Source organism: Lacerta agilis, chromosome 2 (genome assembly GCF_009819535.1).
Source record: "Lacerta agilis isolate rLacAgi1 chromosome 2, rLacAgi1.pri, whole genome shotgun sequence".
NCBI classification, from domain to species: domain Eukaryota; kingdom Metazoa; phylum Chordata; class Lepidosauria; order Squamata; family Lacertidae; genus Lacerta; species Lacerta agilis.
Genome location: NC_046313.1, coordinates 47,959,226 through 47,985,135, shown reverse-complemented (window position 1 = coordinate 47,985,135; position 25,910 = coordinate 47,959,226). Strand labels below are relative to the sequence as shown.

At 44.4% G+C, this 25,910-nt stretch overlaps 1 protein-coding gene across 2 annotated transcripts in view; it reads right to left on the bottom strand.

The window, feature by feature from the left end:
* The window catches only part of STK10 (serine/threonine kinase 10), a 66,568-nt gene that overhangs the window by 9,137 nt on the left and 31,521 nt on the right, over positions 1 to 25,910 (bottom strand). For both annotated transcript variants that reach the window (XM_033139942.1, XM_033139943.1), the window contains 9 exons: positions 18,426 to 18,474; positions 16,014 to 16,163; positions 13,623 to 13,695; positions 11,806 to 12,000; positions 10,507 to 10,588; positions 8,062 to 8,196; positions 5,501 to 6,085; positions 4,081 to 4,211; positions 2,634 to 2,757 (listed from right to left, as the gene is read on the bottom strand). In XM_033139942.1, coding sequence (XP_032995833.1) covers positions 2,634 to 2,757; positions 4,081 to 4,211; positions 5,501 to 6,085; positions 8,062 to 8,196; positions 10,507 to 10,588; positions 11,806 to 12,000; positions 13,623 to 13,695; positions 16,014 to 16,163; positions 18,426 to 18,474 — 1,524 coding nt within the window. The remainder of the gene's footprint in view (positions 1 to 2,633; positions 2,758 to 4,080; positions 4,212 to 5,500; positions 6,086 to 8,061; positions 8,197 to 10,506; positions 10,589 to 11,805; positions 12,001 to 13,622; positions 13,696 to 16,013; positions 16,164 to 18,425; positions 18,475 to 25,910) is intronic.

Sequence of the window (25,910 nt, the reverse complement as noted above, 5' to 3'; positions counted from 1 at the left end):
CACTAGTGGTTCTTGACCTGATCCAAGGAGGATTGCAACAGGAGCACTGCCACCATGAAAATATATGGCATAAGATTAAGAAAAGAGTCCCTAAATGCATCTTTGGGTTAAACGGTAGGTCTGAAAAAGCCTGAAGATACCTGTTCTAAACAATGAAGAAAAGGATTAAAAAGACGTTTTGTGATTTAAAAAAAATTAAGCTCATACACTGAAGGTTTTGTGAATATTATTTATAAAAGGTTAATTTGTGAGAAATGTGAGTTGCTTTAATTGCTTCCATTGTTGATATTGTTTCTTTGCATGCCATGTGTCATATATCTATCTATCTATCTATCTATCTATCTATCTATCTATCTATCTATGTAAGCTACCTCTGACTATCAGAGTGACACAGAAACAGAAGAGAATAGTAAACAAGCTGCAGTAGTCTTCTAGTTCCCTCACATATATATACACGGCAGGGAGCAGACTAGGAGCATTCTCTCCTGCCACACACCTGGATCTCCTGAGCAGCACTGCCTTCTGACACATTTAGCAGCAGAGATGGCTGGAGGGCATGAGCTGGAGCACTGCAAGCAGATGAGATGGCTGCATCTGCTTACAGGCTGTGGCTGAAGCAGAACAGGAAAGAATGCTCACCTGCCTTTCCTCATGGGAAGGAGAAATATCTGCCAGCAGCGTGACTGAAACCAGCGCGAAGGATTTCGGCAGAGTTTTACAAGAATATTTGGGCTAAACCAACTCAGTGAGAGGCTGGCGGAAGAAACACCCAATAATGGAACAGTCTGCATGTGCAAACTCTGCACTACTCCCTCTGGTTTAAAGAACACTTCCCCACCCCCACCCCACTTTCCATACCACAGTGCCTGTGTAGCTATTGCACTTCCTCCAAAAACATTCACACCTTCAGAAAGCTTTCTTCCCAAGAGAAATCTTAACTTACATAAGGGTGAGAAATGGAAACGTTTTCCAAACATACTGAGGCTTAAGCACAACAGAGGCTTAACGCAAATGCATTGTGTGGGTCACACATTCAACTGCTGCAGACAGAGCTACTGACATACTGAACTCCACTTTAAAGGAAGGCTGGGAAGGAACCAAGTCACACCACTTGTCACTCAAGCTCAGTACTGGCTACATTGACTAGCAGGGTCTCTCTGGGATTTGACAGGGGCCACTGTCTGACGTTCCCGTAAACGGAGCAAAGTACATGACATTGCTAGAGGCACCTTGTGGGGGGGATTTTGGCAGGGGCCCAGCTCAGCCCTGTAAAACGTTTACCTGTGGTCTCCTAAGGTCAGTCTCAGTCAATCTACTGCAGGCACCCCCAACCTTCGGCCCTCCAGATGTTTTGGACTACAATTCCCATCATCCCTGACCACTGGTCCTGTTAGCTAGGGATGATGGGAGTTGTAGGCCAACACATCTGGAGGGCCACAGGTTGGGGGTGCCTGATCTACTGGCACAGATCCTTGAATGCCTAATAACCTTTTGCAACTCCAATTGCACACCCCTTGCCATTCTTTTAACTGTATGCTGTGGGGCTGGGAAGGGAAAAGAAGGAGGAGCTGGCTTTAGCAATACTTAAAATATGGAACAGGCACACATGCTGCAGAAAACTAGGGACTCCAGCCCCCAAATATGTGCCCTCGCTTTTAAGCAGAAATGAAAATGTGGAATAACTGCATGAGAGAGTTCGGGAAATTGTTAGGCATATGAAGGATATGTATATGGGGAGTGCCACAATAGTTGTGAATGTGTTGCGTTGCAGTTTTAGCAAGTGCCTCGTTATCTTTGATTCTGCAAGATTTCCGTAAAATTTGAAGGCATACAGGAACAAGCTGAAACTGTTCCTCAATTAAAATATGACAATCTTGCATTGTCTCTTATCCTGTCAGGTTTAACACACAGGAAGAAACACTCACTTTGAAGCATCCAGCCTATGCTAAGCTATTCTTTGCAGGAATGCCATAACATGGCTTCAGAGATGTTACTTTTCTTCTTGGCCAGATTTAAAAATCAACACTGACAGAAAGAGAAAGAACATCACATCAACAAGTTCTGCTGAAAGGCTCCAGAGGGCTCCAGAATATGTAAAAGTACACATGTATTTATGGGGTGGGGGAGGGGAACAGCCTGAAGAAAATGTCAGCTTTAAAAAAAAAGGGGGGGCGGAATATTTTTGAAACTGAGAAAGATTCACATAGGGTTTTAAGGCCTAATGTTTTGTTTCCACAACATTTATCTTTGACCCCTCAAAAGCGGGGCCATTGCAGCAGACCTCTCCAGCATCCAAGGTGCATGTTGAACTGCTACAAAGAAATGGCCTTGTGCCACATTGGCAGCACCAGAGCACAGCCAACGCCAGACCAGATGGAAATGTCCATTTACAATGGCCCTTCCCCTCGCCACATAGCCCCGGCATATGCAGGGAAAAGCTAATGATTCCACCAACATGCCTCCAGTTTCATTCCTAGTGGCTAGCGTCCTGCCTAGTCTGGCTAACAGGCTATACTTATATGCCTTGTGAGTGGTGTGTTTCTCCTCTCCCCCAGTGTTTCCCACCAGCATGCGGCCCGATATATTCAAATAAGAGAGAGGGAAGAGGAATTTGGCTTCTCTTTGCCACGTACGTGCATTTCCTGCTCAAAGCGCTTGAGCATTTGCTCCAACTGCAGGTGATGCTTGCTGGTCAGCTGGGTCTGGTTCCGGTGCTCCTCTTTCTGAAGCAGACGCAGCTCCCGCAGCTCCTGGCGCCTATAGGATTAAAGTGGAGAAGAAGTTCAGGAACAGAGGACCAGTTTTCCCTGTACTGCCAGGACAGACAGTCTCTGGAAACTAAAAAAAGGGAGGGGGAGACAAGGAGCACAATCCATACTAAAATAACCACAGTGGTGTCTGACTGAGTGTTCCTAGTGTCAGAGACGTTGCTTCAAGGAGTTGCTGCCTCCTTGTGTCATAGCTACACTTCTCACCACTTGTCCCTTTCAGGCAGGATATTGAGAAGGGGCTGCTTCCCTGTCCACTGGCCTTGAATTATTCACCTTCCTTGTACAGACACTTTGAATAAATAGACGTACAATATGACCCCACAATGAACTTGAGGAAGCATACCTCACTGACTGAAGCCGAGTGGGCTCAGACAAATGCTACAAGCTATAGTCGTGGGTCTCCCCTGATTATTTTTAAATTGAGGTTTAGAAAGTTGGTGTCACCTGTCAGAGTTTGTATGCTTTTGCAGCTCTGTGGAGAGAAGTACCTGAATTTGCTGTTAGACACTTATCAGAAACTGCTGTACTTCTACAGTGAAGTCGCTATTGATCCCCTAGTTCAGGAAAGGGAATGGGAAGAGGGGAAGAGAGGGAGGGAGGGAAGGGAGGGAGGGAGAGAGAGAGGAGAGAGAGAGAGAGAGAGAAGAGAGAAGAAAGAAAGAAAGAGAAGAAAGAAGAAGAAAGAAAGAAAGAAAGAAAAAGTCCTAAACTCATAGGTCAGTATTTATATTGATTTTATGCCAAAAAACAACAACTAAGTTATGGGCTCTGGACCACAGACCAGAGCAGTTTAAAGGCTGTTCACTGTATGGCACCAGGTTATATGGCAGTGCTGCTGCCAGGTTTTTGGCCCACACCATCCTTGATGAGCACCTTGACTGCTCATGTCCACCATTTGCCATGTCAGAGAGGAAACCTATGAATTTGAAGACAGTCATTTCACTAAGCAGGAGAATCACCGGAAGTGGCACTTAAAAGCAACAGAAAAAAACAGGTCTGGCTTCACAAACACTCCTAACAAGCTGCTATATACACCATATAGCAACAACCTTGATTTGTGCACTCAGATAGGCTCTGGAAATGGCCGTAACTCCCTGTTACTCATAAGGAGATAATGTTTTCACAGATCTGCCACATTCATGCCATATTTTTAACTGCTCAAAATATATAGCGTGATGAATCCCCTGGTTCCATCCCACTACATACAACTATGGAGAAAGTGAAAAGCATAGAGAAAACTATATTCTGAGAAAGCCCAGTGTGTCCATATCTCCACCCCACCCGAAAATCCCTCCGATTTTCAGCTTGCCTGAGGAATCTCATCTCTTCATCTTTCTTCTCATCCTCACTGATGATTTTTGAGGTAGTGACGCTCACTTCTACTCCATCCACAACAAATCTCCTGGTCCGTTTCAGTGTCATCTTCTGCATTTTTGCATCCTATGGAATCAATCAAATGTTTATTACGGTGAACCAACCATTAAAGAAAATTTATATATATGTATCACAGCGTAACAAGAACAAAGGTGACTAAAGTTGGGAACTAACAATCACAGGGGGTCTACGATATATTACAACATTCAGATTTATTACCACCTGTCCAATAATGGTTTTATCAGACTCTTCAAGGAAGATAACTCAGGAAAGACTTTAAGAATCAGCTATCTCATGTAGGGGTAAATTTTGTGTCCTGATCCTTGATAGAATCAACCATTAAAACAAATAAACACACACACAGTTTCAAGCTCTACATGACTGCAAGGACAGCAACAATCTCTGAGCTGAAATTTAGCAAATCTGTGTAGGATCTTGGAGGGTAAAATGCTAACATGTGCTGACAAAACTGCTTTGCTGTATTTAGGTATCACATGCTATAAATTCAGCAAAAGAAACACAGATAAAGAACAAAAAAGAAAAAAAAATGTTGGATTGGGGAGATTAAGACATAATTTAATGCACACCTGACTATCCTACAGTTATTTTTAAGAAGAGCATCACTAGTGTCAGGAGCAGTGGGTTGGTGGGAGAAGAGAACAGAAAGAAGTGAACATTTCTACCAAAGAGATTCAAATTCTGAGAGGGAACCAAAAGTGCAAAAGTGCAAATCAGGCTTTCCACAAGTATGCTTCACTTGCATAATCAGAAATATTTACAGCATATTTAAATTTTTGCTAATCTGAAGTAACTTTGAGAATGTGTAGGGGGAGAGTAAAGTTCAAAATCTAGCAGTGGCTAATGGCTAGCCAGTTCTCTAAGCATTCAAACAGAGCTTGAAAACACTCCTGAAATCATGAGTGCTAGAATGCCAACCTCCTCCCCACACCCTCCCAGAAGAAGAAGTCAGGTTCTCATAACATCAGACATGCCTCTGGAGGCCAGAAGTTGTCATGGGCCTTGTGATGCCAGCTGGGATGGGGATGGCAGGATCTGTCAGAGAATAAGTACTCTGGGATTGAAGGTGGGGAGAGTTCAGGCAGTGATGGGGAAGAAGGCTCCATTCCCAACACCACTGGACATCCCAGCAAGAGAGGAGGAGTTGGTTGAGTCAGTACCTTTCTACAGATCAAGGAACAGTCTTCACTAACATCCTCCCCCTTAAGTTGCAAAAGATGAATAAGGGAGGAAGTTCGTTGGAGAATGAGTTAGAGAGACATCTTGCTCAAAGGTTTGCTGAGTGAAGCCTGGTTTCCATGATACACATATCCCACTTGTTGAGCCCAAATTCTTACCTTAAGAGAGAGGGACCCACTGCCTCTATTCAGGGACAGGTCGGTAGACAAGGAGATACTGAGGTCCATGCTCTCTGAGGCAGAGGTGCTACCTGAATCAGAGTCCTGCTTTGAGCTGCCATCCTCAAACTGAGAAGAAGAACTCAAACTCCCATTGGGAAGCTTTTCTTCAACCGGCGTCTCAAGGAGGCTGCTCTCTGGCTGGCTTCCCACATTGGAATCATCTTTGCTTACTGGTTCAGTGTCCTTATTTTGGTAGACAAGACTCCTGTTCTCTGCTGGCTTAACGTTCTTGTTGAGTTGCAGCAACTGGGGGCTGGTGTCTGGCTTTTCTCTGGAACTGGCTTCATCTGTGTAATCCTCAATTCTAGACAAGTTTGTACTGCTGTTGGCTTTGCCTGGCTTTTCGTCGCTAGCCACTTCCTTTGAAACCTTGTTGCCCTGCCCATTTATGGCTTCAGTGACTTGCTGTAGAGGCAACTTGGGTCCATTGGCCACAAGTGACAAGCCGTTTTCTGGAGACTTCTCTTTTTGCAAACTTAGCTGGCTTGGCACAGAAGAGTCCCTCTTGTTAGCATCAAGGGGCTGAGTAAAGAAAAGGGAAAGAGAAAGGTAATAAACTTTGACTTTGTTCTCCTTAAAAAACTTAACTGAGAAGTCAAATTCCGAACATATGCATTGTACTGTTTTTTTTAAAAAGGAACAAGACCAAAATGTCCTCTGCCTCTGAATATTTGTAGTGTAAGAAGACCATTGGAACCTTGAACTAGCAGATCTTTTGTCTTCTACTTTTTATTTCAAGTAACAGATTAAAAAAATATATTCTATACTACCCTTCACCAGAGCAAAACTGGTTGCAGAGCAGTTTACATAATTAAAAAGCTAGAAGATAAAAACACATGAATAAAACTGGCAGATAAAACAAGTACCATCAACAAGCTCTAAAAATTTGTCATGGATGTGTTCTCTCAGGAAACTCTTTCCCACTGGATTCTCTGGAAGCATTTTAAGCAACAATTGAAGACTCTACCCTCCCCCTTACATCTTGGGGGTTGAGTGGAAGGAGGAGTGAAGAAGACCTGCCTGCAATTCCTGACACTGAGTTCTCAGCCTCCGCAGATGAGAACCCCCTCAGGGACAGCAGCTGTGTTGCTCTTCCCACTTCTAAAGGTAGTTCCAGAGTTGGGAGAGAGAAGGAAACACACAGCCACTCGTCCTCAACGCACCCACCTCCCTTGAGGAGCCAGGCTTGCATTTCCTAATTTCAGCTTCAGTCAGAGAGGAAGCACTCCTTAACTTCTTTCCCAGGACTGGCAGTGTGTGCTTGAGTTTAAGGGAACAATGGGTTGGGGTACAGGTGTAGGACACAGAGCAGTGACTCTGCTCCGACAACTAGAGCCTCCATGAGAAGAGTTTTCGGTTTGTTTTCATTAATTTTGAAAAAAGCTCCTCTCTTAGTGATTTCAACCAACCCCTTGAAATTTTGTCTATTTTCTGTCCAAGTCCTAGACAATCGAAGGAAGTCTGCAAAAACTCCAAAGACTGGTTTGTCAGGCTCCAGGGAACGGCATTGTGCCTGAAGTAGTTTCATCATTTTCTCCACAGAAAAGTTCCATGTAGGATAAGGAACATGCCCCCTGCATCCCTTGCCCTGGGTCAGAACAGACCTCTTTTAGATTGGAACCCTGGCATCAGCCATCAACAACATATTTAATCTTGCTAGTTGTTTCTGAACTGCTTCCATGAATGAATGAATGCGCTCGCACACACACACACACACAACTTCTCCTATAGCAGTGTTTTTCAACCACTGTTCCGCGGCACACTAGTGTGCCGCGAGATGTTGCCTGGTGTGCCGTGGGAAAAATTGAAAAATTACTTTATATATAGTCAATATAGGCACAGAGTTAAATTTTTAAACATTAACATTTTCTAATGGTGGTGTGCCTCGTGATTTTTTTCATGAAACAAGTGTGCCTTTGCCCAAAAAAGGTTGAAAAACACTGTCCTATAGCTTCCTATCTGCACAAGCAAAGCCCAATACCAGCCAGCAGGATCCAGGGCGTAGAATACATTTTTAGTCCCAAATGGCACAGGGACATTTTCCTTTGGGAAAAGGAGGCAGCAGACAACATCTTCCCATGTGGCCGTTTTAGCCATATAGTGAGCACTGCACATGAAGAGACACATTCAGCATTTACTTAGGAGACTTCTCCCACGAGAGGAAAGCGAAGGGGCTGGCTTTCTGCCCATCACATTGTTTCCAGGGCTTGTTGGCTGCTGCGTGAAGAGGAATCGCTCCTCAACCAAGGAGGCATTTTTCCTGTCCACCTGCATGAGAAACAACAAAGCGGCTCCCCCCCCCCACCCCCCGAGCAAAACACAGCCAATGCAGGGGTCAAAGGTGGTCCTCAGTTCACTTTTCTGTATCTAGCTAGCTTTCATTCATTGTGAAAGCTTTTTGAAAAATATAAGCATTTTGTGTATTCCCGCAGGTGTTGGGGTTTCCTTCATGCAGCAAGATAGAAAGAACGAAAGACGACAGAAAGAACGAAACTTACAGATGCACATTCTGGTGATTCATCCTCTTCTCCTTCCTCTCTATTGTCTTCAATTTCCTCCATCACTTCAGCCTTTGCCTCGGCCACAAGCTCACGTAGGGCTCTGTTGGTAGTGACCTTGCTGACGAAAGGATGCTGAAAACCAAGAACGTGTTACCGTATTGGAATGAATAATCCTGCAACCAAAAGTCATGATGACTTAAAGTGGACTTCAGGGGCCACTTTCAGCTGCTCCCCCCACCCCTGCCCAAACTCATTCATGCAAGTAGACTCATAAGTAATGTAATCTCTCATCCAAGTGCTATGGGCAGTCTGCATCCTCTCTAGCTTTGAAACGGACATGCCAGATCACAGGCAGTGAATCTCTGTATTCTTGGGAGCAAAATAGCCTCTTCCAGAAGGCAATACAGGGACCAGAAGGGCGTTTTGTAATGCAATTTGACCCCTGCATGTGTTGTGAAGGCTCAGCTCCATTTGTGGCACAGTTGTGCTTAGATAGTTGGAGCAAACAACTACCCAAGTAGGAAAAAAATGCAAAAATGTGGAATACTTGTCTCTCACAACTGTGGGAAACAATTCTCTCTTTTTCCCTTGCAGGTGAAACTATGGGGGAAGAGTATCAAAACACCTTGATTAAAACTGAGCAGGATTGCAGTGAGGCAGACAAACATATATCCTCATGGGTCACATCCAATCCATGGGGCAGCAATTGGCTCCCATCTGCACTATACATATTGGCTGTAAGTCCCAGAAGACCTGCTCCTTCCCTGCCTTGCAGGTCTTTTCCCACATGACCTGGGAAGGCGGGGCCCTGACTGACTCCAGCTACAAAAGATGAGGCTGGTGAACAGAATCTTGGGCTGGGGTGTTGTATGGGGTGGGTTTTTGTGGGGTGTGGGTGTTGCTGTTAAATTTTTTTTGGAACCTTATTTTGTATCTCACGATTTATGTGGAAATTGTTCAGTTGGTTGTGCACTTTTGTTGTTCTGTTTGTTGTTTATGACTACTTTTGTTATGTTTGTAGCTTTGCAATTTCCCCCCAAAGAACCCTGGGAACTGTAGTTGGTTAAGAGTCCTGAGAGTTGTTAAGAGATCCCTGTTCCCATCTCAGAGCTGCAATTCAGAGAGTAGTTAAACATCAATCCATCTTCCCAGGGAACTCTGTGAGGTGAGTAGTGCTCTCCTAACAACTCTGAGCACCCTTAACAAATTTCACTTCCCAGGATCCTCTGGGAAAGCATGACTGCTTAAAGTGGCATGATACTGCTCTAAATGGGCTGTGCAGATGGGGCCTTAGATATTAATGTTCTTGAGCATGGAATTTGTTACAGCTTGATAGCCAGAAGCCCCCAGAACCCATTACAATGCTTAAGAACAGTGTTCCCATAAGCAACTAAAGCAGCTGAAAGGAGCGTGTGGCCTGGTCCTTAAGATCCCCATGTGCTCTGTACCAAGATGCCGTCACAGAGGAAAAGGAACATCGCAGGCCTACATTGCACAGGTTATTGAGGCTGCATAGTCCTTAACACTAACCTGGGAGGAAGCACCACTGAACTCCACACGGCTCATTTCAGAGGAGACATTCATAGGATTGCACTGTTAATGTGTGACACATGTGCTCCATGAGCAGCCCCAATTCCCACTCATTCTTTCTGTTCTTCCTCCTGGAGAGGAACAATCTCCAGATTTGGACCTCCATGTGCAGCGGACAAGTCACCTGTGCCATTACATGCATAGTGCAGAGATGTGTGTGCACATCTACTTCCTAGCACCACAGAAAGAGGGTCATCCAACCAAGTAAGCATGCGAACTGGCCCTGAACTTCATTAAGAAACCGTCCCCTGGTTGACAATACAGTACTGCCAATTTCCTCTCTGTTTCATAGAGTCAATACATTCAGAACCCTTCCAACAAGCCACATTAGATGCAGACTCCCTCTCCTCCATCTATTGATTAGACAACTTTTCCTTTTTAACCAAAGGCTCATAGTAAAGCATAACTATTTGGACAGAAACTGGAAATCACACACACACACACACACACACACACACACATGCTATGCATAGTTCTAAAGCAGCCAAGGAGAATTTTCCAAAATAGAGAAGTATCTAGGAATGGTGGCTGCTAGAAAATTACATCCACCTTTTTTTACACTGGAGTCAAGTAAGAGGAGACAGGTGGGTAGGTGGAAGCAACTGGAAGGCCCAGTAAAAGTAAGGGGAGGCTGGGCAGTCAGAACCAGCAGTCAAATTTGCATTGCTATACCTCCTAACAGTGGTATAGTTTGTGTCCAGTTAGGAGCCACAATTACAGCAGACAGGCTCAACTTTTCTATGCACCAGCACACCAAAAACAAGTCTGCACTATGTAGGCTACCAACCTGCAAGCAGTTGATCATGTATGTATCCCTTTTGTGCATTTATTGACTGGGGATCCTGCACTTACCTCCAGCAATTGTGCTGCAGTCGGACGTGTCTCGGGGTTCTTATCAAGTGCAGTCTTCAGGAAGTCATTAAATTCTGGAGACCTTTATGCACAAAGAAACAAGCAGAATTGGCTAGAACTTCAGAAGGGAGGAAACGGTTCCAAGCACCCCACAGCCCACACCAATTATATTCCCAGTATTGCCGCCACAAATTATTGTTCAGTTAGCCCTAATGGGTTGAAAGGAAGAGCTATTGAGACAAAGCAGCACAAACATATTAAAAACAATAACATTTTCTGAATACGCAGAAATGTTGCTTGGTTAATTACAGATTTAGCACTTCCCTTTAAAGCTCCGGAGCAACAGCTGTTCAGAAGCAAGTTACATGCTGTCACTCTATTTCTCAATTCATGCCAAAAAGCCCAAATGTTAGCAAGCTCACATGAGGACAATTGTACGCTTGAGCTCGTGTTAATACAAAGCCTTCTGTCAGGCAAGCGATTATAACATCATCTTGCCCCCCCTCCTGTCCCGCTTTCCCATCCAATGTTGTCTTCTATGTAAAGCCAGGACAAAGAACTTGTTGGCAGTTTCTACACACGATTGCAAAAACTGTGTCACAAGCAAGTTTATCCATGGAAGCTACCACCCAGTGATTTTCATTGAATGTGATCCTGTATGATTTGGGATGGGGAGCATAAGGAGAAAAGGCCTCAGGGCGTTCACTCCTCTCTTTAACAACAAGAAGGTCTGGCTAGATGTTTACTCCAATGCAGCATCTATACACTTGGAGAACACACAGAAAATACTCTAAAGGGGTGAAAGGGCAAAGATGTATAGGTCAGATGTGTGTAGAGAATTGAAAGTTGACCTGTAAGGGGTGGGAGATGGGCCAGATCCAGTTTCATACCCTTGGCTGACTCTGACCAGTGGTGGCTCTCAGGTTGCAACCCAAAACATCAAGGAGGCACCAGGTTGGGGAAGGCTGGTGCTATTATATGCTAAGTTTGTACTGCATCCTTCCTCTGAAGAGTTCAGAGTGGCATACTTTGGGTTATCTCCCCACATCCTCATGAAAGCACTTCATGGAAATAGGGTAGGTTGAAAAATTGGTCTTGCCTAAGGTTATCCAGTGAGCACATGGACAAGTGGGGGTTTGTACAGAAGAAATTAGTCCTTGTTATTATCTTGATCTAGACAAAGGTGGCCCACAGTTGTTTGGGTAACCAAACAGAGACTGACCGACTGACCGACCAACCGACAGACAGACTCCCTCTCACAGACCCACAAGTGCAAATGCACAAAAAAGGTCTTCTCACCACTTTGAGGGATAGTTAAGAGTGGGAGGATCAGATTTTGCTATTTTCAGCAAAACCCTCATGGGATTGAGTTCATGATGAGGAGGCTCTATCTGGGCCATTTCTATCAGAGTTATGCCCAAGGACCAGATGTCAGCCTTGTAGTCGTAGGGGGTGTCTTTCATGGTCTCGCACATCACCACTTCAGGAGCCATCCTAAAAAGAAAATAACAAAGAATAGGGTATTCTGCTACCAACATATTACCATTGATCAGTGGTTTTGAAGAACACCTTCCCTCCCCCCAGCTAATCTACATACAGTATTTAATCAGTCATTAGCCTAGGGTCAGTTGTAAGCATCAGAAATATGATTCTGCAGCTAGTTCTTGAATAAACTGGGGAGAAGCCTCTTCTGCTGCCCTTGGCATGATCTATCCAGAGTTAAGCACTTATAGGTCACACTGATTTTTACTGGAGAACTGAGCACACACGTAATTCTCCTATAGCAATAAATGGGACGTGGAAATGGTTAAATCTATCAGCTAAAGACAGTAGCCAGTTCACCAGCCCCCCCCCCCTGGCAGCCACCATTCATCTCTCCATTCTCAACAGGCTGCAGTGACAGAAAACCAGCAGGCCAATGACATCTAGCCTGGATGTTGCTTTAGATGGCAAATTAATGCTCACTGATTGCATCCCCTTAGCAACGTGGCTGATTTAGAGATTAAATTCCTGGAGTGAATTGCTGCTCTCATAAACTTGGAACTGCTTCAAAAAGGACATTCCACGAAATGGTAGGGAGTAAAAGAGAGGGGCAGGGAGAGAGAATGGCTTAGATTCACCAACATCTCATTCCAGTTACGGGACTTGTAGCATTTTCACTGATGTCACTTAAAAACAATAATTCAAAGCTGCCTTTCATCTAGGTTTGCAGCCTATTGCATGTTTGCATAGACTCATAGAATTGGAAGGGACCCAAAGAATCATCTAGTCCAACCCCCTGCAATGCAGGACTCTCAACATAGTTTCCCCCCGTGCAAGTTTGTTGATGTACTCTTTGTGTTCCCCTATGCTTGAAGCACTTTATAGTGAGGAGGGTCAAGGGAGGAGGCAGGCAGGGCTCAACTCAACAGGAGGGAATCTTGGCAGGCAAAGCCGGGCATGTGCCCCTAGCCAGCCAGCTGGCTGGTTCCTGCCTTCTGAGCCCAAATGTGGCAACCACTGGCCCAGCTTGTCTTCCACCAACCTCCAGGGCCAGCAGGCACGTGCACTCTTATGAATCTCTTATAATTTAATTCATTGAAATACACACAAAGATGTAATTGCACAGCACTGAGAGTAAAACAGAGATCCTCAACCTTCTTGAGCCCAGGGGCAACTGTGGAAACCTAAGAAACCATTATGAGCACCACAAAATATCCGTTTTGCAGAAGAAAAACATGTTATACTCAGACACACACCATTGAAAAGAGGCAGAACACCTACAACGCGTCCCCCCCCCCCAAAAAAAACCCCAAATGAAATGCAGGCAACAGCCCACTATGACCAAAAACATTTCAATTTTTAAAAAAGGTTAGGAGGGGTTGGGGACCTTCGCAGGTGTCTTGATGGTGCTGGGGTGCCCACAGGTGCCATTTGGGGGACTCCAGGAGTAAAACATCAAGCACATGGCATATACACATGGCCACACATACTCTCTCACACACTTCCACTCGTGTGGACAGTTTACAATTCAGCCAAGAGGCAGGTAGCACCTTCATTCTTGAGCTGGAATATCTATGCCCTTATTTGGTGGTAGCCTTTTCAAGCATCTTGCAAATCTGAATTCATTTACTCACCAGTACGGTGTCCCGATGAAGGAATCCCGTCTTTGCAAAGTCTTCATGTTTTTGGCAGATACTCCGAAATCCGCTGAAAAGAGTTTGATCATGTTAAATCCTCTGATACTGGCTGCAAGGTGCTTGTGTGCCTTAAGCAGCTCAAGGAAAGAGACTCCCTGAAAACAATCAAGATTATCCAAGTGGCCAAGGGCAATGCCTAGGCTAAGGTTCTGACACAGTGCAAGGGCTTATCCACACTCCTCCTTGTCTCCTCTGGGAAAGGAGTGGGGCAAGGCAGAAACTGCTCAGACCTGTGCTTTCTAGGCACGGGATAAGCAGAAGTGTGGACAAGCTCTAGGACTACTTGCAGCTGGACACATTTTTCATCAGCAGATGCAAACTGGAACGTGATTTCAACAAATAGAGGAGTTCTAGGTAACCACGACACATGCATAATAATAACATGGAGCAAAATCCATCTCACATCGACAAAAGAGACTGTCCCAATGAGGGTCAGAAGTTTAAATACTGTACCAGATTTTTGCTAACTGTGCCCCATCAAAGCCAAGGTAATTGTATTTATTTATTTTATTCTGCCACAATAACAGGGGACTCTAATGGAACCCCTTTCATTTCCCATCAGGTTAGGGGAGCATTTTGCTTTATTTTAACAGTTAAGTAGTTGGATACAACAAAACTCAGCAAAATCCTAACAAACCACCAATTGTTTTCTCCTGTTTCCTGCTGTTGTCTGCAGTTCCATTTTGTGTTAAGCATTATTCTTCCTCCTCTTTCTAGAAAATTTCCACTGAAAAGGTGATACAGTGCAGCAAACGTCACCCTGTCCTGGCTAATAAACTACACCCTCTCCAGCTTGCACAGAAAACATGCCAATTCCTGCAGCAGACATCAATTTCTACACAATCCCATATAGAATGAAAAAGGTTGCATTTATCAGTCTCCCCTTTAAAATCTGTTTTAAGTCTTTCTGGACCCAATACAACCTATCCCCATTCTGAAGAACATCCATTCTGGTGGGTACTATCATTGAAAGAGGTGGAACTGGCATAATTTTAACTCAGCAACTCTGAGCAGGAGACAAAGGGAAGGCCAAAGTTCAAAGTATGCTAACATCCCTGTGTAGGTTCAGTCAGAAGAGCATGAGACTCTTAATCTCAGGGTTGTGGGTTTCAGCCCCACATTGGTGAAATATTCTCGCATTGCAGGGGGTTGGACTAGATGATCCTTGTGGTCACTTCCTACTCTACGATTCTGTGATTCCAATGAAAACCTCAGAAGGGAAGCATCACAACTAGCATCAGCGAAAGAGGCCCACTTCTGATACAGAAAATGAACTTTGCTCCCATGCCAGGAAGTTCACTTCAGGCTTCCTGCAGCACATTATCATAAGAAGCAACTGCTTTTCGATGTCCCTCTGCCTGCCTGCAGAGGATTTATGTCCACATCCAGAGTTAATCAGCACAATCCCGTTTATAAAGGAGGGTCTTTGAAAAGTGTAGGCTACCGTGCAAAGTAAATTCATCACAGTTTTTAGAACCCTACAAATTCTAGGGTGAAGAGAGAAAAATACTCTAATTAAGCTAAAAAAAATAACCCTCAGCACCTCTCCATTCACAGATTTAGCTGATGTCAGCACTGACCAATTCTAGGTTATAAGTACTTTCTGGAAACTCAAAGGTTTGCAAAAGTACAAAAATAATAGGAAAACCCTCTCTAAGGGGCATCCCTCAAGACAGTCCAAAGAGGAATGTGAACAGATATCAAATCCTAACTAGTTAATTTGAGGGTGGGATAAATTGAATATAATGGAGTATTTTGAAAGAGCACATTGCCAACTGACTGTAGTACAGAATTAGCAGCACTCCACACTGCAAAATTCTATGCACAGTTACCTAGGAGTTAAGTCTCAATGAATGTAGCAAGACTGACTTCTAAGTAAATATACTGTTCGAGAACTTCTTGAGAGAGGGTTGAAAATCAATGCTTGGCCAGGAAGCTTACTGGGTAGCTTTCAGTAGGGCTCTGTCTCTCTGCTCGAATGACCCCTCAGGGATGTCATCGTCATCATTCTTTATTCGACCGGCAGTCAGAAAAAATACATTTATCCATACAAAATTAAAACACCTCAGGGATGTTGCAAGGCTACAACGTGTCTCCCTGCTGCTCAGAGGAAAAGGGTGGAGAGACAACAGACCGAACAAATGATTATTCTACAGCAGCCAAGCATGCATAATTTCTCATGTGGTCACACAACAGCTCTTACAGTTGCTGTTTTTAAAAACAACAACAACAACAACGCTGCAGCCACTGTTTTCAGCCACTCATCTCACTGTGTGCAACAAGCAGCTATGCACCCATCTTACACAAGGACTAACTAGTTTGGCTCACCAAGCTTGATGTCTCCATCCAGGGTCAGCAGCACGTTGCCTGCCTTCAGGTCCCGATGGATTATCTTCTTGCTGTGGAGATAATCTAGGGCTTCTAGCATCTGGCGGCAGATCACTTGGATCTGGGGTTCGGTCAAGCCTCGATCCAGTTCTATAAAACAGGGGCAATTGGAAAAGGCTCCTAAATTTAGCTTCAAGGAACAGGGTTGACTTTCCCCCTGGGTTTGAATTAACAACTGTATATACATCAGGGGTGAGCAACTTTTTTTCCGGCTACATTCCCTCATATTTAAAAAAGAAAAGGGAAACCGTGGTGGATTATTCTGAGGTGCAAAATATCTGCCAGCTTTGGTTATGAACTGAAAGGGGGGAAACCACTGCAGAGCTTATTCTGAAGTTAAACATTTCACTGGTTTATTTGTACAGTGGTACCTCGGGTTAGGTTAGAGTCTCTCAAGAGGAGACTCTTGAGAGTCCCATGGACTGCAAAAAGATCAAACTTATCCATCCTTTAAAAAATCAGCCCTGAGTGCTCACTGGAAGGGCAGATCCTGAAGTTGAGGCTCCAGTACTTTGGCCACCTCAAGAGAAGACTCCCTGGAAAAGACCCTGGTGTTGGGAAAGATGGAGGGCACAAGGAGAAGGGGACGACATAGGATGAGATGGTTGGACAGTGTTCTCGAAGCGACTGGCATGAGTTTGACCAAATTGCGGGAGGCAGTGGAGGATAGGGGTGCCTGGCGTGCTCTGGTCCATGGGGTCACGAAGAGTCGGACACGACTGAACGACTGAACAACAACAACAACCTCGGGTTAAGTACTTAATTCGTTCCGGAGGTCTGTTCTTAACCTGAAGTGTACTTAACCTGAAGCACCACTTTAGCTAATGGGACCTCCTGCTGCCGCTGCAGCGCCAGAGCACGATTTCTGTTCTTAAGCAGAGTTCTTAACCTGAAGCGTACTTAACCCGAGGTACCACTGTATATGCAACATATCAAAGCTCATAGCCCTAACACATAACCACTAGGTTGAGAGTAAAATACAACATACATACAATATCTAATCTTGCTCTACTAGAACACAGTGAATGTAGATGAGGTGTTCAAGACAATTGTTTCTGTTCATGAGCAATAAGCCTTTGCTTTGGACATTGGGAGAGCCGTATGTGTTTCAGTTGGTGGTTTCTCTTTCATCTACTTTAATTAGGGAAATAGGGAAATAGTGATTTTAGGCCAGGTATGGAGACCCTGCGACCCTCCAGATTTTGCTGGACCACATGCTAGATGGGGGCGATGGGAGTTTGAGCCCAAGAACACCTGGAGGGCCACTGGCTCCCCATCCCAGATGTAGGGAGACCCTGAGGGAAAAAGAAAACAGGGCTGGCATTCCCTCAGATACAGTATATGGGTAGAATTCAATGTAGCACTAAAGAGATCATTTTTTTCAGAGCAAACATTTCTGCTCCTATGCTTCTTTCAAAAGGTGAAATTCAATTAAGTTTTACTCAGGATATGCCCCTTAATTTCAATAGGAGTACTCCATGTAAGACTGCTCTGAGTAAGATAGAGTTGAATACCACTGAATAGGTTTCCCAAAGATACCAAAAGCTGTCTAAGAGAATTTGCAGGATGCCAACCCTCTGCATCCCAACTGTCTGTGTGGTTAGCTGTGATGGAGGGAAATTCATAACACACACAAAATGCACACTTAGAATTCATTCACCACAATGAGAACCAACCTCCCCCCCCCCCCCCCAATGACTGGTCATGAATTTAATGTCCCCACCCTTCTTTCCTGAAAACCACAGGCTGGGAGTTTTAGACTTGTGACCTCTGTACCTTGCCTCCTGTAATTGTACGTAGCTTCACCACCTGCTGCCTGGAGCATAGATGCCAGATACAATCTAGGCCTTTGAAATATAGCTCAGTTCCCCCTCCTGCTCCCCCATTTTCCTCTAAAAGCAAATCCCCAAACTTGGAGGGTACCTGTGAAATGAGATATGCTTTGCCTGATCAAACAGGAGACTCAGATCCTGAGAAACTGAAAGCTCCCTTTCTCCCCCTTCCAAGAAGATTGGCAAACTCCACCTTCACCCCCAAATACCGTAACACAGAGCAATCATTCCCAGTAAGTCTGGGAAAGCACAGCAGCCACATGCTTGCTTCTTGTGTTGGGTCTGAGTCACACCATGGAAAATAATACCCTCCCTGATGGCAGATGTCTTTCCCCTCCTTAATCCCTCATGCGTTCACATGATCAGCTTCAGCCTGTTCACATACATGTTTTGGACAGAAACCTAATGCTCTGCTTTCCTGCAGGGATGGGAGTGGCAGGAACAATCAGAATACTGTACATTCAATGTGCTGAAAGACCTCAAAAGGGGCTTCATTGTTAAGATGCTTCATGTCACTTACCCAGCATAGTAGCATCCACTGCTCCACCAGGGCAAAACTCAATCATGATCTGTCAAAAAAAGAAAGTTTTAAATGGGCAGCTGGAAATTATATTTCAGAATACAGCTCGTTTGCTATCGGAGAGAACAACAACAACAAAACCCTCTTCTTGGAACAAACCAGCTTCTTCTTCCCCAAAACTAAGTCACACTCCAGTTATTTTTTTTTTTATTGCTATTTTTATTTTTGGCTAAGCAGGGCAACTTGCTGTCGGGCACCAGTCCCTACTTCTAAAATGTTATTGTAAGGTCTTTTAAGTCAAATTCGGGAGCTTGCTGCTTAAGAACATTATAATAAACAGCACACAAGATCTCACACAAAATCAGGACTGTCTAACTTACAGCTCTTCCAGTTTATTCAAATACTGTAGCTGTTGCAATAATCCTGTAGGGTTGTTCAATATTATTATCCTCACACTGCAGATGCAGTGAGGTTGAGGCTGAGAAGGGACACAGCCTGCCTAAGGGCTACCAAGAAAGTTTTCACCACAGAGGTGAGGATGGGAACAAGAGACTTCCTGGTTTGCAGCTGAATCTCTTAGCTATTATGTTATTCTGAAGTCTGCCTAACCCTGAAGAAGATCGCCCATCCGATCATGTCCCTCAAGACCTCCCACAGAGTAAGTGGGAGAAAACAAAGCCTTGACTTCAGCCCACAGAAAACTTCCTTTCAGATCATTGCCCTCTCACACAAAATCAAAACCATTCCCCATATGCTCCCTGTACCTGCAGGCCCATCTGAAGCAGCTTCAATACTCAAGACTCACTCCACTCACGCATTTGTTTACAGGTTTCGATTGCAGCTTGAACAGAGAGGGCTGCTGCAGATACTTGAACTTGCCAACAGGATGAAATAGTTGTCATAGTTGAGAGCTGACGTGGAAACAACAGCTCAGAAGCATCCTAAAACTCACAATGTTCCTTTTTCTGCTTTAATTTGAAGATGAAGCTTGCAGCTGGCTCTCGGGGGCTTTGCCCGTTGTTTTGTAATCATGCTAAAAAATAATACATTTTGCCCATCACAACATTCCCTTGAAGTCCCTAAAAGTCACCCCTTGACATCACAACCAACCAGGCTTGAATTTTAATAATTTGTCTTGAACATGTCTATAAAGTAAAAGGATTAGCTACACTGGAGTCTGAACTAAGGGAGCAAGTCAAATTTGTCCACTGTAGTTCAGGTAATTTATACATCACATGCACATACCCCGTCATATTTTGCAAGTGGTGGTCTATGTTTCTGGCTGCAGCTAAAAGTGCCCCCTACCCCAAATCTCAGTCCAGGGAAGCAGCCAACTCCAAAAACTTCCAACACTCTGTTCTATGTGCAGACTTGCTTGCTCTGTGCTTGATTATGAGGAATACATTCAGGAGTACACTTCATGCCCCCTCCTTTGTGACATTGCCCTGTTTCGAGACATATCTTGTACTTGGAATGACTTAGACTCCATATGTGCCAAACTTCAGCTTTTGAGTGGCCTGGAAATACCACTGTCTTTTGGGGGAAGGGCTATCCGTTTGGGAACTGAGGCAGCACGGATGTCGGGGTATCATTTTGGTGACACAAGTATTGACTTTCAGGGCCCAAACTATGGTAATCAAATTGATAACCCATGTAGGTGAGGCCTAATTGTCAGCTAGGGCATGGGCTGAGGGCAAATGAGTCAGCCAGCTTGCTAAAACTAAGCCAGTCTCTCTGGTCCGTGCTGGGATGAGAAACCACCTCGGATCCCCATGCATGTTGCCTTGAAAATGAATAAAATAAAATAAAATTAAAACCATATATACACACAGAAACACATCCATCCCTTATCTATCAGGTGACTATTCACCTGATTTGAAGGATTCCCCCCCCCCACTGGTTTCTCCTACTCTGGAATGAGAAGTGTATATACTCTGCATATTCACGCTTTTAGCAGTACTCACAGCAACAAATATTTACAGTGAGCAGCCCCTGCAAATTCTATTATCATCATTGTTATTCCATTATCACTCAGATGCGGCTAATTTTTCTGCAACAGGAGAACCCCAATGGAGTGACCTTTGTTCACTGTCACGTGCCATAGGGCTTTGCTTTGTTGCAGTAAACATTTCAACTGTGTCAAGTATTTCCTGACTCATGCACCAATAAATTCCCATGCGCTGATCATTGCTGTTAATCTATCTATACAACATGTTCTGGCACAATCTATAATGCAGCTTGAGCCATGTTCTTGTCACAACACCATCAGGATATATACCACCTTGTTAGTGCTGAAGGGCTGACTGTACACTGAGACTGAAGCCACTCTCAGTAATCAGCATCTAAACCCATGAAAAGTAATTTTATTGTTTGCTGCCCATGTAGTTGGAAACACCCTCCCCCAATAAAAACACAGTTATTTAGCATGGCAGAAGGTGTTTATTACAGGTGGGTACTTGAAAACTTAATGGGGAAAGTCCTGCTAGCATTATTATTTAATGTCATTTCTGACATAGATCGTAAGTTTACATCTGTAAAAAAAAAATGGGAAAAAAATGAATGCTTTGAAAACAAAGTGCACAGAAAATTCTGGAGTAGCCACTGACTCTTTGATAGCTTATGGCAGAGTCTTGGAGCATCTCAAAGTCTAACAGGTTTATTATTGCATGAAGCTGAATGGGTTAGAGTCCACTTCAACAGATACAGAAATCCAGGAGCATTCTTGGGTGAACAGTTTTTTCATATGGGGAGGGTGCAAACCATCTGTTCAGAACAAGGGATGAACAAGTGCTTGGGAAGACAGCATGACTTCAACGGGACACCTTCGGCTCTTGAGAGAGACGAAGAAGAAAAGAGTTATGCCAAAAGCACATTCTTTGCATTTCTGCTTCCTTGTTTAAAAAGCAAGCAATGCTGGTACCTGGCTGTTCTCTGGTCACCTCACCCTCCTCCCTTTCTCCCATGTAACCTCCACCCTCTTAAAAAGAATCAAACTGCCCATACCTCAATCTGATTAGTAATTGCTCTCCTAGATTTCAAAACTTCTTGAATGCTGTCTGCCACTTTTGTCTGCAAATCCTGCCCTTTGTGTCACACTGCTCCAAATAATATAAATCGAAAGCAAGTCAAATGTTTGCCAACTAGGTGTGCCGCTTCCTTTGGTGACTGAGGCCCCAGTGCCTTTAGCAACTGCAAGACAGGCATTCCAACATTCCTCCAAGAGGGGAAAGCCAAAAGGCATAGCTAAGCCTTGTCCACTTCCACTTCAGGCTCAGGTCCTGCTCCAGAAAAGGCCTTTGTGGAATGAGCGACAGTCAGACTCATTTTGCTGGCTGCTACCAGTTGAGCAGTGTGCTCCTTGCATTGTGGCAGCAGGCCCCGTGATCCTAGGAAACTGCCTTAAGTCAGACCACTAGGCCCATCTACCAGTAGTCCAGCACTGTTGACCCTGGTTGACAGCAGCCCTCCAGGCTTCAGGCAGGGTGCAATGCCAGCCCCACTGAACACAGGACCTTCTGCATGCAGAGTAAGTGCTCTAACACTCAGCTGTGGTCCGACTCCTAACTAGTTCAGGACAAGACAGACTTGAGCTGTATTATAAAATTTGACAGGTTATGTCTTGTGCCACCCTCAGGATTGGTGGAAACAACCAATAAGCCTAAGGCACTTGGTTCATGGCAGGGGTCAGCAAACTTTTTCAGCAGGGGGCCAGTCCACTGTCTCTCAGACTTGTGGGGGGGCACACTATATTTTGGAAAAATAATAATAATAATGAACGAATTCCTATGTCCCACAAATAACCCAGAGATGCATTTTAAATAAAAGCACACATTCTACTCAGGTAAAAACATGCTGATTCCCGGACCATCCGCAGGCTGGATTTAGAAGGTGATTGGGCTGGATCCGACCCCCGGGCCTTAGTTTGCCTAACCATGTGCTAGAGGATGCTCTGATCTTTGGGAGAGACAAGGAGCTGAGTTGAGTGCCAGCTCTGCTCCCCTTGTAATCCAAGAGGGATCTTCATGGAGAGAAGCAAGTTTCTTTCACCCCAGGGAGGGTCAAGGAAACTGGATATTATTGGGGAGTCCAGGTTTAAGTGTGTGCCAACTTATACCTACTTCCAACTCGGGGCTTTCAAAAAGTCTCCCTCTCTCTGTCTGTCTGTCTTCCCTACCTATGCAGTTAAGACCAATGTAAACTGGAAATCTTGCCCTCAGATATGTAATATATTAATGCCACTGAAATATTTCAAACAAGCCAGTGGGCTTGCTCTGCAGTAATCACCCTACTAACCCTAGTTTCCCTCACTGAGACATTTGGCCTCCTTGTGGTTTCTTTCTGCAGCCCTAGAATTGCTGAGATGAGAAACTGTTGAGTCAAAACAGTCACATCAGTTTGGAATGAGTCAACTCAAATAACTTCAAATCTTGCACATCTGATTTATTGTGGCTGCATTCTCTCTCTTTTTTTTAGTCTTGTGCTGCAAGTATGAAGGTATATTTGTGACTGTAGTTTTCATACTGGGAGAAATTCATATTTCAGTTACAGATTTCTACTTGCCAGGTACAACCTTTGTTATTCTCTGTGCTGCGATTTGCTATCTCAGTGCAATTTCCCCACACACTGAAATTCAGCTGCCTTCCTTCAATATTCAGTGGATATAGAATATGACGTGGAGCCAGTTTGAGACCAGTTTGTAGAGGATTGGAGAGGACTAACCCCAGCTTAAACTAAAGGGACCCCTGACCATAAGTGAGGTCCAGTCGCAGATGACTCTGGGGTTGTGGCGCTCATCTCGCTTTCCTGGCCGAGGGAGCCGGCGAACAGCTTCTGGGTCATGTAGCCAGCATGACTACGCCACTTCTGGTGAACCAGATCAGTGCACGGAAACGCCGTTTACCTTCCCGCCAGAGCGGTACCTATTTATCTACTTGCACTCTGACGTGCTTTCAAACTGCTAGGTTGGCAGGAGCAGGGACCGGGCAATGGGAGCTCACCCCATTGCGGGGATTTGAACCGCCGACCTTCTGATTGGCAAACCCTAGGCTCTGTGGTTTAGCCCACAGCGGCACCCGTGTCCCAGCAACCCCAGCTTAGCTTGGATCAATATTAGCCATGTTACAATATTTACATAGCCTTATTTGGGTTTGGGACGGGATGGGGAGAAAGGAGTGTGCCAGTCAATTTAGTACAATGAAGTAAGGCATAAAGGTTAGAAAAGTCAGTGTATACAGGATGCAGGGGAGAAAGCCAGAGAACCTTAGATATTTTTTTAAAAAACACAAAACAATTTGCAATTCAGATAAGAATAAATATGGGCGGGGACTGTTTGTCTCAAGCTACTAGGATGTACACAGTCTCCCTACAGCTCAGAAATCCAGTTTAAGTTGCAGTACAAGCTCTAATAGTTCCAAATGTATGAAGTTCTAATAGTTCTAATGACAAAGTTTGCCTTCTAGCACTAAACAGGATGTTCTGTACATTCCACTCTGCAGAACTCATCATTAAGCAGTACTTTTTTTAAAAAAAGGTTGTGCCTATCAGCAAAACCTACATGATCAAATTTAAATGGGAAAAGAAACAAGGTCTGGATGGTTTCTGTGCTTCTTCCAAAATGGCACCCAGCTGCATTTTGTTAGGGGCAGCTTTATGTTAGGGGGAGCAGAACTGAGTTATCTGTGATGCAATTTGTCAGTTAGGTTTTTTTTAAATTTACTAGTTTTTTGGGGGGGGGGCAACTGCCCCTGGCCCCTCCTGGCTACGCCCTGGCTGCAATAAGGAAAGGAGAGCCAACAGGCTCTAACCAGCCACACTTGGAACAATTGTCATGCTCTCTATTCTAACTCCAACCTAGAACTGTAGAGTTGGAAGAGAACCCAACAGTCTAACTCCCTTCAGTGTAGGAATGACAGCTAAATAATCGCTGATAGATGGCCATCCAACCTCCAAAGTAGGAGAGGCCACCACTTCCACTGTTGAACGGCTCTTACTGTCAGAAAGTTCTTCCTAATGTTTAGTCAGAATCTCATTCCTTTCTGGTATCAACCATGGTTGATTTCTGGTTCAGTCATGGTAGCGGTGAGTGGAAGGTCACTCCCAAATACATCGTAATCCATCCCACCATGGAATTCTGAATACATTTTCCTTTATTGTGGGGTGGGGCTTCTAAGCTGGTCATTATTATAGTAGAAGTTAAAATACATGACCTTAAAGAAGAGACTCTCATGGCTCAGCAATCTGAATAATGCCTTTTAAATGGATGCTTGAATTAGCATCTTTTTGAGACAGCCTTGCAACTTCTAACAGGGGAGATAAATTCCACCCATTCAAACCTTTTAACACAAACTCCACTCCTTTCACCAAAGGGGATTTAAACTCTTTGGCATGGCAATTTAACTGCTGAGAAAGCAAAGATTAGTGTTGCAAGCTTGGCACCACCCTTCCTATGTGAAGAATTTATGACCTTTGGTCCCTCCTCTTACAAACTGGCAATTCACTCAACTATTAATCCTGCAGGGGGGGAAACACTGAACAGTAGGGTGTGCGACAGATACACACACATATTATTGGGTGTGTTCCCTCTACTTCTCTGAAACTCTTAGAATTTACGACTAAATTCTCTGTGAAAACTATTCCAGCCTTCTGAAAGCACTATCCTACTGTACATGCAATTCATCTCTGTATAAGAAATGAATTAAATGCCCTAGTGCAAGAAACGTCTGTAAAACTGACTTATCTGTTACAGGTAAAATAATGCAGAGCTGGGAAGAATGATAACCCATATCCTACCTCTTTTTGTAGCAAGTGTAAATAAACAGAATTGCTTGTATTTGAACAGCAGCAATCAGTTCTGAAAGGACTATAAAGCACAGATGGGAGAGTTAGTTGTTATAGGTAAAGGTAAAGGGACCCCTGACCATTAGGTCCAGTCGCGGACAACTCTGGGGTTGTGGCGCTCATCTCGCTTTATTGGCCGAGGGAGCTGGCGTACAGCTTCCGGATCATGTAGCCAGCATGACAAAACTGCTTCTGGCAAACCAGAGCAGTGCACGGAAATGCCGTTTACCTTTCTGCCGGAGTGGTACCTATTTATCTACTTGCACTTTGACGTGCTTTCGAACTGCTAGGTTGGCAGGAGCAGGGACCAAGCAACGGGAGCTCACCCCATTGCGGGGATTCGAACCGGCAACCTTCTGATCGGCAAGCCCTAGGCTCTGTGGTTTAACCCACAGCACCACCCGCGTCAACTCCTTTTCTGATCTCTGTAATTTTTAAAATATTGCACAGCAAATACAATTGATCAATGCAAGTCCCTAGAAATCTTAACTGTGAATAAGGTCTTATATCCTGTTGTAAATAATCCCGTTGACTAGCTTCTGCAATATAAACCTCACCTAATCACAAGCAACAGAGGGAGCTCAGGGTTAATAGGTTACCGGTATATAATGGCCAACTCAGGAAGGGCTTGGCCAAAGAACTTGGCCA